The 13,064-nt window shown below is 45.1% G+C and overlaps 1 protein-coding gene across 19 annotated transcripts; it reads left to right on the forward strand.

The window, feature by feature from the left end:
* Positions 1-2,490: 2,490 nt before the first annotated feature.
* On the forward strand, positions 2,491-10,659 carry LOC125507781 (uncharacterized). Of its 19 annotated transcripts, XM_087518667.1 has the most exons (9): positions 2,499-2,794; positions 2,875-2,965; positions 3,042-3,427; positions 4,031-5,656; positions 5,752-5,919; positions 6,098-6,855; positions 7,581-8,082; positions 8,152-8,273; positions 9,699-10,130. In XM_087518667.1, the coding sequence occupies exons 7-9, from the start codon at positions 7,935-7,937 to the stop codon at positions 9,897-9,899; spliced, it is 471 nt and encodes a 156-aa protein (XP_087374793.1). In that variant the 5' UTR covers positions 2,499-2,794; positions 2,875-2,965; positions 3,042-3,427; positions 4,031-5,656; positions 5,752-5,919; positions 6,098-6,855; positions 7,581-7,934; the 3' UTR covers positions 9,900-10,130. The 19 variants fall into 19 exon arrangements, 1 of the variants encoding a protein (XP_087374793.1); XR_007283026.2 differs by having other exon boundaries at positions 2,497-2,794; positions 6,098-6,216; positions 6,600-6,855; positions 7,581-10,130; XR_007283027.2 differs by having other exon boundaries at positions 2,497-2,794; positions 6,098-6,185; positions 6,600-6,855; positions 7,581-10,130.
* The last annotated feature ends 2,405 nt before the right edge of the window (positions 10,660-13,064 follow it).

Here is a 13,064-nt window from a genome sequence, read left to right on the forward strand (position 1 = left end):
ATATTAAAAGAGAGGGAATAAAATGACTTTCCCAATTATTCATTTGCATCCTATTTTGGGTTTGAGGATATTCAAACTATTTCCAATTTAAATGTGAGAGAGGATGACATGACTTCCTCAAAGAGTAATATTGGTGAATAATTGAATATTCTCCCATTTGGATTTTGAACATTTAAACAAATCCTAACTCAAGAATAATTTTTATGAGAGAAGGTAACATGACTCCTTCAATAGTTGGAAAATCTTTAAATGTTATTCGAATCTTCTTTGGAGTTTAAAAATATTTGATGGAACATTTTATAAGTGTCAAAGTGAAGATATGAAAATAGTATATGTTTTTTTATAAGTATTTTGGCCTGAAGAAAATGTTCACTAAGCCCCAAATATAACTATATTTATTTTTGTGTATGTTTGGATTTTTTTCGTCAATTGTCATTTATTTTGCCATGTCCATTTTCCTGGTATTTAATTAAACAGGAAAAAATCTAAGCCTAGCCTATGTGGCCCACTGGCTAACCACCGCTCTGGCGCAACGCAGCACACCCGCAGGCCACAACAAGTGCTAGCAGGCCGGACCAACGACGCAACCCACTCCACCGAGTCACTATCGGAGAAATACTTGGGTCTTCCACCTGATGTTGGCAAATCCAAGGAGGGTTGCTTCCGATATTTGAAGGACGGAATATGGAAGCAGGTTCAACGGTGGATGGAGAAGTGCCTATCAACGGGAGGGAAAGAGGTGTTAATTAAATCAATTGCTCAATCAATACTCACATACTCGATGTCGTGCTTCAAGCTTCCCCGAGGTCTATGTAACCATATTAATGGGATCTTGAGGAAATTTTGGTGGGGAAGTAAGAGGGGGGAGAGGAAGACAGCCTGGGTCTCTTGGGAGACTATGACAAAGCCAAAGTTCATGGGAGGAATGGGGTTTCGGGATATCGAATTGTTTAATTTAGCCTTGCTAGCTAGACAAGCCTGGAGGATCCTGCAAGAGCCGAACTCTCTGAGTGCCCGTGTACTGAAATCAAGGTAGTTCCCGAATGGAGATTTTTTGGAGGCGCCATTTGGATCAAATCCATCTCAGGTCTGGCGCTCAATAGTTGAAGGGAGAGAAGTCTTATCTATGGGTCTGATCAAACGTATTGGTACAGGGGAGGACACACAAATTTGGCACCACAATTGGCTACCGCGGGACTACAAGCTCCGGCCGATCTGCCAGCGATCAGCACATCCGCCCGTGTTGGTGTCCAAACTGATCGACCATACAACCAGAACTTGGAACAGGCAAGTGTTGGAGGAACACTTTATTGCACCAGACATTGATGTTATTCTGAATATCCCTCTTAGTACACGACTACATGGTGATTTCTGGGCGTGGCACTATGATCGAAGGGGCATGTTCTCTGTTCGCTCTACTTATAGAATGATCTCGAGGATTAAACATCAGCGAGAAGACTGGCTGGAGAATCGAACAAGTATCTCAAATCAGTCAGCAGCAAAAAAAGATTGGTCCAGGCTTTGGAAAACCGAAGTGCCATCAAAGGTCCGGGTCTTTGTGTGGCGCTTGGCTCGCACGTCCCTGCCGACCGGAACGACCAGATATGAGAGGAAGATGGCTACCTCTCCAGTTTGCGCAATATGCTCGGCCTCGGATGTTACTTGGCGTCATTCTCTTTTCAACTGCCGTATGGCTCGGTGTGTTTGGGCGGTGGGAGATGAAGGTATATTGGAGCATGTGATATCAAATCAATCTGAAGATGCAAGACAATGGCTGTTCTGGCTGTTCGATACTCTTCCGCAACATGACCTAGTCCGTGTGCTCATCACGATGTGGTCTATATGGTGGTCTAGGAAGAAAGCCATCCGCGACAATGAGTTCCAGAGCCCCTTATCGACAAACTTTATCAATCGGTACTTGCAGGACTTGGAGATCACAGCTGCATCATTACCAAAAGCTACTACAGGTTCTCCACCGCATCAGAGGCAACGGGGCTGGCTTCCCCCGGCCGATACTAAGGTCAAAAAATAAACGTGGATGGGGGCTTATCCCGCCACAGAAACATTGGTGCAGCAGCAGCTATTTGTAGAGATAGCAATGGATGCTTCCTGGGTGCGTCAGCTGTTGTTTTTGACGGTCTATCCGACCCAACCAGCTTGGAAGCGTGGGCATGCAATGAGGCACTTGCTCTGGGACAGGATCTTCATGTTCGACGGCTTTTAATCGCATCCGACTGCGCTGAAGTAATTACTAACATCAGCAGATATACAGCTGCAGTTTACGCTCCAATTCTGCATGAAATATCAGGTCGTATGAATGATTTTAAACATGTTATCTTCCGAAATGAACCCAGGAAATGTAATAGTGAGGCTAATAGTTTACTAAGGCCGCCTCAACTCTTGACGTCGGCCACCATGTGTGGCTAGGAAATGTCCCGAACATCATTTGTATTCCAAACTGTTTGAAGGTTGAATAAAGCCCTAGTTACACTTAAAAAAATGTATTTTCTTTTTCTCTCTGTCCAGCCGACAGGTGGGCCCCACCCAGCTGTCTTCCACCTCCAGTTGGTCTCCCGACCGAGAACGCAACCCGCGCGCGTATCCTGCGCATGATCTCACCGATCCCTCCGATCCGTCTGCGATTCGCTCGCATACGCACAACCCCGCACAGCCGTCGATCTCCTCTCTCGATCCCTTGCCTTGCCTCGCACAACCGAGCAGGGAATCGAGCGCAGCGACCTTGCGGATCTTCGCCTCGTCGCCGGTACTTCATCGACGAAATTCGTCGCCGCCTGTAGGCCTTCGACCTCTCGGAGCTCCTACCATCCTTCCCTAGTCCTATATCTTCCCCCTCACCGTTTTACCCCTTAGCAGATGCTCGGATTCGAGCTCCCCAGCCAACCCGATCTCGTCGGAGCTCCCATCGCCAGCAGCCCCTCCGCCGGCGAATTTGGCGCCACCAAGGGTGAGGATCCCCTACTTTTCTTTCTGCCATGATCTCCGTGCTCTCCTATCTCTCCCTCACTTCTTATCTCGCGCAGGAGAGAATCAAACCTAGCACGCCGAGCTTGCCCGGAGCAAATCACCGCCACCCGTCGCTCCACCCGTACACTGTCATCGCCTGACGACGCCCCGTCGTCACTGACCTCACAACCTTCTTCTCCGTCACTCTGCGCACCTGCTGGTCCACCCTCCCAGTCGCCTTGGTCCACCGGAGAGGCCACACCGAGAAACGCCATAGCCACACCGACATCGGAGCTCCAAACGCCACTGCAGCGCTAGCAGAGGACGCTCACATCTCCGTCGAAGCTACCATCGTCTCCGTCATCGCAAGCTGCATCCGCCCGTCACCTCATCTTCGCCGGAGAGCCACCGGAGGAGCGCCGCCACCCACGCCCGAAGCCGTCGCCGTTTCCCCCCTGCTTCGGTGAGCACGCGCGCACAGCAACATCTCAGCCAATCCGCATGTGGCACATGGCGATATGCTACAGTAACCGCGGTTCAAAATCATGTTTTAGACATATTTTCACCAATTTTTCGTTTAGCTATGTCCCTTGAACCGTATATCCAAATTCATCAATTATTTTTCCTGTGTACTCAAATTGATCCGGAGAATCCATTAGAAGCAAATTCACACCCTTGCACTGTTCAAATTTGAATTTGTTTGAATTCGGATTCAACCTTCTGGAGGCCATATCTTGCAAACCATATATCCTATTTAATTGATTTCTTTTGCCCGTAAAACACTTGTATCAAATACTTGCTAAAAATATTCTGAACACTCATATTCAAATACTTCTGACTTTATTCTATATTATCTCAAACATAATCTTTTATAGCAATATCCCTCTCTGTATTAACTCTTGTGAGTTGATCCTTTCCCTTGTCACCTTATAGCACATCTAGACCCATATTATAATATTGAGCCCATATGTATTGTTGTTGTTCAACCTTGCCATATTTGTTTTGTTGTTCTTTTGATTCTTTTATATGGCATGGTTGTTTATTTGGATTCTTTCGTTTGCGATAGATTGCTCGGAGCGTGACTAGTAGAATTATCAGGATTGTGAGTGCGACGATCTTCATCCAACGTACCAGGCAAGTTACACCTTGATCATCCTTCATCCTATTATTTTTCTATGCATGTAGTTATATATATCACAATACACATTATGCATGTGTAGGAATATTATGGTAGTATGCTATTGCGTTTGAGATGCAGTTAGTATGGCCTTATTGTAGACCGCAGTAGTGTATTCTTGCTACGCTATGTAGGCGGGGATTGGTTCGTGTATTCATCGAGATTTTGTGAGGACTATATATAATATAACTTGAGTAAAAACATAATATATAATTCACCTCTGGACGGACAGGGTTGCATCATGGTTTCTTGTTCCTTTTCTAAGGGCATGGACCATGGCTAAGTGCACGCGAACAATATTGCTGGGTGGTTTCAAGAACATCATGGTTTATACCCTCTGAATGTAAGTGGGTGCCATTCAGGCTCAAAAAGATCAGACAGACTTAGTGACTATAGTAGCTTCCATGTACAACCACTGCTAATATGCGCTCTGGCTTAGTTGATCAATTGTGGAGACCTTACCCGGATGTGCCAGCAAATGTAGCTATGATAGTTGGGATGGGCCTCCTGTGGGACTAGGCGACTACTTCTGAAAGACTATGTCTCAATCTTCGGGTTGAGTCCAGTGGGTAAAATGTACAAATCTCTGCAGAGTGTATAAACTAATCATGATTAGCCGTGTTCTCGGTTATGGACAAATTTGAGCCACTATGCCATTACAGTTGTTGGATCATCTTGACAGATGATACCTTAATAAAAATTGAGTGGGAAACTTAATAATTGGGATAGGTTGGAATTGGATTGCCCAATTCAACCATATGTATTCAATTGTAGCAAGACATAAATAAAATTTGACTATTATATTATGTAGTTATCAGGGAAAAACTAGCTTTCTGCAAAACAACCACTACAATATCCTCTTGATACACCTTGCATATCTCTACTCCTAATGTCTCAGTTGGTAGGTCGCGTTCCGGGTTTAATTTTCGTCCCACCTCACCCGATCTTTTTTGGTACTTCTTTGGTACTTCCTCTCACCTCACACTGAGCCGCCATGAACCAAAAAAACCTCGTATTGAGGCTCCCACCCGCCCCCACGCACCCATCTACAAAGCAAAGGAAAAAAACCTACGAAAATTAACCAATGAAAAAAACCTACGAAAATTAACCAGCAAAAAAACCTAAACCAATCGCACGCACGACTCTCCTGCCCTCCACTCGCACGCCCGACTCTCCTGCCCTCCACTCGCACCCGACTCACTGCCCTCGTTCGCGGCCGCCCTCCATCCCTTCGCCGCCGCCAAGACCCCGCCGGATCTCACCGCCGCCGATCTCCTCGAGAAGACCCTGTCGGATCTCACCGTCGCCGATCTCCTCGAGAAGACCCTGCCGGATCTCACCGCCGTCGATCTCCTCGCGAAGATCCCGCCGGATCTCGCTGCCGCCGTAACTCCATAAAGCCGCCGCCGCCGATCCCCTCCAGAAAACCCCGCCAATCCCCTCCGGAAGACCCCGCCGAATCTTGCGTCGGGGCCATGGTTCTGGATCGCCGTCGCAGGGCGGTTTCAACCAGAGGTATGGATAGGAGAAAACTCAAACGCAGGGCTGTTTCAATCATAGGTATAGCAGAGCGGTTTCAACCCCATGTATTAACATCATAATGGATCTAGCCGGCGGCCTTGAGGAGAGGAGCTCGACGAGCGGGCAGGGTGATCCCGTGCCTTGGAGACGGCGACCCTCAACCCCTTGCTGCTGTGGTGCACTGGGCACATCTGTGACGAGGAGGAGGCGAGCCACAATTCATCACCTTCCTCGTCTCTCTCATGGCTGTGCACAAGGTAAACCTCATTTGCCCCCCATCTTCTACTCCAGATCAATGGACAAGCCTGGGCACGTCTGAACTGTGCACACCTTTTGTGAATTTTTACTAGGCCTCTATTTGTGCTTCAGATTATGTAGTTTGCAGTCTTGACTCCTCTGCATTAACGTTTTTTATGGTCTTCTCATCATTGTCAGGATGTCCGCACCCCGAGCCGAGCTCTGTTTGACCGGAGGACAAGCAGAGGAAAGGCGAACAGGGGTGATGACATGGCTCCTGAGCAAGGTGAACATCGCCTTTAAGGCGAGCGGTGGCGGTATCTCCCTTACAACCGCACTTCATTTCTTACATTGTTTGCTCCTCTTATCAAGGGCACATCGGTCAGATGCATCCTTGAAAAAAGGGTACATTGATCAAGTTGTTTCCTGATGTTTGCACTCGCTGCTTTATAGCGTATTTTTTTCATATGATTTTGGATATTTTGTTTCCGTACTGTACCTTAGTTTGGAATTTATTTTGTAGGCCCCTTATCTTGGGCCCCTACAATAAGTAAACTCAACATGCGTGATTCTGATTAGAGGCAACCGGATCGTTATTGAACATATTGATGATTCCTGTTGTGTATTCTCAAGGAATGGTCAGGTTTAGTACTGTAACTATTTTCTTATCAAATATATTTGGGTGGTGCTCAAAATGCAGAGCTGAAAAGCAAGAAACGTAAAGCCACCTCTGAAGATAAGTTCACCATGCCTCCCAGAGTGTCACCCCGCTTCGTTGAACTTAATGGAATAAGATCAGATCAGAATAACCTTTGTAAACTAGGCAACTGAATCATTTCATTGTTGCTTGTCCATGTAACGAAGAACTATCATTTGGGTACCAAGTTCCACTTCAGGCCAGGAAAATTTCTTATAACTTCAAAACGGCAAGGGATGCACCATTGTCTTCAGGTCTGGTATGTATATTTAATCAATCAAAACAAAAGTTTTTGATAATAATCAAGAATGATGAAATTTTGGACTTTAGACTATATCAGTGACAATTTTCATGATAAATTACAGAAAGTTTGTATCTAGGGGATATCTTCATGTCGACTTACGTTTAATATTAGGATATGTCCCCTCATGTGCCAGTTTTGAGATATCTTAGAAGTTCACGATCTAGTTTTAGTTCCTACATCTTTTTCCACCTTTCTGTAGAGATTTGAGTAAAACTTAAATGTCTAGATGCATATAAGCTTGTGAGTTAATTAATGCTAACTTGATGGTCCAAACTAAATTCTGCAAATATGACCATGACAGAAAGATAAATGGAGGTTTAGAGGCAGAGTGGATGCCAGCACCAACTTTATAGGTTGAACTACGTTTTGCTAGATGACTCAAATTTCAGAACACGAGCATTATTTTTTGGGAATGCAGTTAACAACAGAATCAAGTCAAGATGAAAAATGGAGAACTGTTCAATATTGAGTTTAATTCCTTTCTTGCAGAGCACCAGAGATGAGTGAGGAGATTATTAAATATTGAATATAATTCCTTTCTTGTATCCATGGTCGATCTATTGTACTCTGTCGTTTGCCTTAGTGAGAACGACACTGCTCTATCGCTTGCTTATTTAAGATCATGATAATCATTTTTGCTAGCCTATGTGTATTCTAATTTTCTCCCCTTACTGTTGCAGCCTTGCAGGTTGGAGTGCAGCTTTCAGATATCTTTCTTTCCTTGGGATAGTTGGAATGGAATACTATGACTAGATATACAATGGTATTGTTATCAGTGTTCGGCCTTCAATGATTTCGGTGCAGCATGTCTAGACCATCAACGGCAATTTGAGCTCCTTAGTGAAGTAGGTTTGTAAGGCGTTGCTTCAACTCAAGAAAATCAATGGCCACAATTGGGAAGTTGACTGACAATCCAAAGAGAGTGCCAATTTTCAATCTCGTGTTTAGGTGCTTATATCAATCTCGTGCATAGTCTCGATCACCACCACCGAGGCAGCTACTTCTGCTGGCAGGGGCTGGGCGCCGCCGTGAGGATGCTATCACCCATGCACGCAGTGATGGCATGGTGGCCGAAGAAGGCCGTCTTCTGGGGAGTCGCGCGCTGGCCGCCATCTCCACCCGCGGCCACACCAACAAGACAGGTGATTTTAGGGTTGGTTCTGTCTGAAACCAAGCTAGCAGGTGAGCCAAATCAATCATTTCACGGTTCTTAAACAGTACATAACATAATGCTAATTGTGTGTTTTTCAGTAATATGCAGAGAAGGTTCGCCTGACATAATGACCAACGAGAGCAAGTTGTTTTTTCTTGATGAAAATGATAGCTACCACTTGATGAGATTTAGCAATACAAGCATTTCCTCTAATTTTATTTGTAGCTAATCCTTTAAGCTCCAAGGAAATAGCTGAATGTCACTACCAAATTAAATTACCTTTGTACAGAAAATACGTGGAGTTATGTGATCTGCAAGTGAGCAGCTCTCTCACCAACGAGTTAATAACATTAAAATAGGTAGCAGTACCAATTTTTCCCAGTAAAAGTGATTTTTTGTTTTCTTCATTCAATTAACCATCGTTTTGATCGATGATGCATAATAGAAATATGCATTCCTTTACTGTTTTTTCTCCATAAGATCCTTTTATCACTCATTAAAATTTTGCAAGTTCTTGCCATACCCGAAGCTTCCATTATCGCTGACTTCGCCGGAATGCCTGCACCCATGTTCCAGGTGCCAATAATGAATCCTGTGTTTAGGTGCTTCTACATGAATCCCATGCATAGTCTCGATCACCACCACTGGGGCAGCTACTTCTGCTGGCAGTAGCACTTTCCTCTGACATGTGTTTTTTTGTCGTTGTGTGCTTCTACATTAATCCTGGGTCGTTGTATTAAGGTTCTCTAAGGCCTAAACTGTGACTTTTCTTAATTGTATGTGTTACAACTCGTTTTACTATACTAATTTATTCAGTTGCACCAATACAAGGTGTGGAGAGTTTGGGTTCGGAAGGTAGTTAGCCTACAAGAGAAGGGGGTTTAGTATTTTCTTGATGGCACATGTTGGAAGGTGCCATCTTTATTTCTCTTATCTTATGGGTTTCCTCACAATTGTTTTCTTACAATGTGCACAATTTTGCAACAATAAACATTGGCTGGGTATATACACTTGAATAGATGATCTGGTTACATAGCATGCACCCCGGGGAGTTTCAGGAATTATGATGTGTTGGTTTTATTTGGTTGAAACCATTAATGGTTGTCTGAGTTACTTGACTAGGACTGTTTGGGCATGAAGTGTGTGCTCTATAACTCCTTCCTATTGGATATTTTTGCTCTCCTTATTGCACATGTTCCTGAGAAAAGTGAAGTACTTATGTCGATAAGATGTTGATTCCCAAAACTCTTAACATCTTATAGTGTATCGGTAGTGTTAAAACAAAAATAGCGATTACTTTTCTCGTGTTATCGTCTATTGTGTTTCTTCTGTCCTTGATTCCAAAGGAACTGTAGTAATTACTTTGCCTAAAGTTTGTGTTATTTCCATTTACGATGTGTTCAACTCAATTGTGTTACTAAAATACTTTTATCGGCGGATATTTATCAAGAAGTAACATGTCACCACTTTGAATACAACCTTAGTTTTACATGCATTAGTTTTCTAATTAAATGTTGTCGTTGTAAGCATCAAAACTATCTTCTAGATTCACAACTTATGCTTATGCCCCCGTTTAAAAAAACTAGCTTCTACAGTCACAGCCTTGCTGGGAGCCAGGGTGAGAAACTAAATGTCAACATGGTTGTGCAGGTCTGCAGGAGGTGCCTTTGAGAACTTGATCAGCTACTCGAGCTTCATTGTCAGCGAAGTCTCCACTGGGTTGCCCAGATCTGTCCTGAATTGCTTCATTGATGACAATTTGGAGAAGGCTCCGCTGACACTTACAAAGGATGTTTTCCTTTGTTGGAAAGACGAGGATACGCTGGAGATAGACATGGGGTGGTAAGAAAATGATGAGTTCCTGATGATATTATGCTTGCTGGTCTAAACCTACATGTATTATGTCAGTTTGTTGTTAAGAGTATCTTGAAAATATAAAGCCACTGGGTGGCCAGGCATTCTATACTATCGTCTTTCCAAGAGCCCACATTTCTGCATGTATATATTTGTTGTACAGCCTATGCTGGTTTGCCTACAATAATTATCAGAAGGTAATATGCAGCAGCCAAATTCTCTCGGTCGACGTTGATTTTGTCATGTTCTTAAGCAAACCCTGCGTACCATATTCCTCAAAAGGTGAAGAGGACAGGAAGACACATGTGCTAAAGCAAAAAAACAGTATATTTAGGATCTACCCCTTAGCTTAATTTACAAGTTGTGTGAGCCTGCTCATATATCGATATTGATTCAGCAATTCTCAGGATAGCATGAAACCTATTCTTTTATTCTGCTAGAATTGACTAACCAGCATTAAAATTCGTAATTGTAACCAAATTATGTATGTGTTCCTATAAAAAAAGAGAGAGAACAATGCATTTCAGCATGTATGTCTCGGCTCCTATAAAAAAGAGAGAACAATGCATTTCAGCATGTATGTCTCAGTGTGGCGTGCTGTAGCGGATCACAATATTCTTCTAGGTACGTATGATAAGTTGCACAAGCATCTCTGTACTGCTTTTCGCATATATCTTCGTTTTCTTCTACTGTAATGCCGTTGGTAACTGTTTGCTCTATTTCTTTCCTATCTGCAGCGCGCTTCTCTTTTGATTCCATGCTTCAATCAAATCAAATCGACGGCATTAGGGGATTGCATGCTGATTTTTTGTTTTTCTTTCTTGGAAGTAATTAGGGGATTGTGATACAGTCTCCAGTCTCACGACTGATACTCTCAGTCGATGCTATATTAGTGTAGTGGTGGTTGTGCGGTGGAGGTGGGGCTTCGTCCTTCAGGCAAATTGTGCAACATGGATCTGGTCTGATCTAGACAGATCTGGCGCTGGCAGCCCGTCCGGCGGCGAGGGCTGAGGCCAACAGGGGCCGTGTGCGGCCGGCGCTGGCATGGATCGGTGGGCAGTGCTGGTGGCGTGGCTGAGGTGGTGGAGGTGCGTGCACGTCCTGGAGTCCGGTCGGGCCTTCCTCCCCGGCTTTTGGACGACAGTGTGCGGCGCGGGCGGGCTTTTCTTGTGCCCATCTTTGGTGGTGATGGCGGTGGATCTACCCCCTCTTCGGCGGACATGTGGCTGTTGGTGGCCTCTCGCCAGTCCGCACCAGTAGCCGTGGTGGGGCGAAGCAGGGGTGCTTCGGGGGGAGGGGGAAGTCGGTAGGAGGGATGGGGGCTCTGCTGTTTTTGAGTCGCCTGTCGCCGACGTAGGGGGTGCCGGTCATGGTCGTGTGCCGGTCCTTCCCCTTCCCCTTTTCCTCAGCCTGGTGCTTTTTGGCGATGCTTGAGGTTGGACGGTCGTTGTCGGTTCTGGCAGTGGTTGGATTTGGAGAAGCTATTGAAAGCCACCCCCTTTGATGTTCTCAGGGTGGTCTGGGTACAAGGTGGCGGCCCTGGTAGTGGGAGGCGCGTTGATCTTTGGCGGATTTGCGCGGCTCAGGAGCGGGAGAGCAGGCAAGGCTGCTCGGGCGGCATGGATGCGGGTGGTTGGCGGAGCGGGGGTGCGACGGAGGGGGTCGGAGCACCGGGGTACATCACTTGCCCAATCTTTGTACTAGCCATCGGCGGTGGCGTCCGCAGACGTTGTTTCCCTCTTGCAGGGTCCGCCGTGGTGCTCTCAGTCCCTTTGTGTTACTCCGAGTGAAAACTTGATCCACGGGATCAGATGATGGCGGCTATCAGTGGTCCTGCCCTTCTTGGAGGCACCATTTTGGAGTCCCCGCTCCGGCGTTGGCTGCCTCACCTCTCCTTGGTGGATCACTCATGTGGTGGTCCATCGGCTAGAAGCGGTTCTTCTTTGCTCATTCGTAGTGTGCTTGGTAGTCGCTGGGGTGGTTTGTCGGCACCTTTGTATCTTGCTTTGGGTGTGTGTTGAGTGCGGTGGTGGTGTGTGTTTGTATCGGTCTTATCGGATGTATACAGTGATTGTTGCATTATAATATAAAGCAGGGGGCATTTTTGTCATTAGGGGATTGTGTCATGGAGAAATAGAGGGGTCTAGAAAGAAAGAGGGAGCGGGGGTGGGAAATAGAAGGGTAGGGATAGAGATGGAGGGTGGTAGACAGAGTGGGGAACGAGATAAGATATGCATTATATTCATAGGTGCAATCGGATGAAAACAAATTAAAAGGCCCGTGGCAACGCACGGGCATTTTGCTAGTAGAAATAGGTATGTTATATCATTCCTGTGTGACTTGCCAATATATTCAAAGTATTAACCCTTCGTGGCTGCAATGTTTCATGATTTTATTCGACGAGTGAGTGATACGATGTAGGGTTACGATGTCTATACTCGACATTTTCCTGTGGTGTTGGACTTCATGAAGATTTTATTTTCTTTTCCATTGTACTTTTGTTATGAGCTAGCCTTGAGCTATGCGGGTATGTATTATATTAAATTCTGGATCTACGATGTAATATTATGACATGTGGTTTATTTTTGATATTACATCTTGTACTGTGTGTGCTAGCTATTGATCCAGGGACTAGTACAATGAGCACAGAGACATTGAATCTTATCAGGTTTGGGTCATTACATCTCTTCATCACAAATGTTTTAGATAGAACACCGGTATGAAAAGCGAGAGCTATGGTCCTTCCCCAGCAAGCCAAGGGAAAATTTGTGATACGTCCATTTTGCATCACGTTTTTATGTTGATATTTATTGCATTATGGGTTGTTATTTCACTTTAAGATACAATTATTATGCCTTTCTCTCTTATTTTACAAGGTTTACATGAAGAGGGAGAATGCCGACAGCTGGAATTCTGGACTAGAAAGGAGCAAATCTGAGATACATATTCTGCACAACTCCAAATGTCCTGAAACTTTTTGAAGAATTATATTGGAATATATAAAAAATATTGGGCGAAGAAACAACAGAGGAGGACCCACCAGATGGCCACAAGCCTGGGGGCGCCCTACGCCCCAAGGCACGTCGCCAAGCTTGTGGCCCCCTGGCTAGCCCCTGATATCCATCTTCTGCTATATGAAGGGTTTTGACCTAGAAAA

The sequence above is a fragment of the Triticum urartu genome, chromosome 1A (assembly GCF_056163025.1).
Source record: "Triticum urartu cultivar PI428250 chromosome 1A, HENAU_Tu73, whole genome shotgun sequence".
NCBI classification, from domain to species: Eukaryota; Viridiplantae; Streptophyta; class Magnoliopsida; order Poales; family Poaceae; genus Triticum; species Triticum urartu.

What these genes read in the sequence shown, in the direction of transcription:
- LOC125507781 (XM_087518667.1), top strand. Translation starts at nt 7,935, where the DNA reads ATGCTATCACCCATGCACGCAGTGATGGCATGGTGGCCGAAGAAGGCC. An exon ending in GTCTGAAACCAAGCTAGCAG is followed by an intron (nt 8,083 to 8,151) that starts GTGAGCCAAATC and finishes TGTGTTTTTCAG; the next exon opens with TAATATGCAGAGAAGGTTCG. An exon ending in GCATTTCCTCTAATTTTATT is followed by an intron (nt 8,274 to 9,698) that starts TGTAGCTAATCC and finishes TCAACATGGTTG; the next exon opens with TGCAGGTCTGCAGGAGGTGC.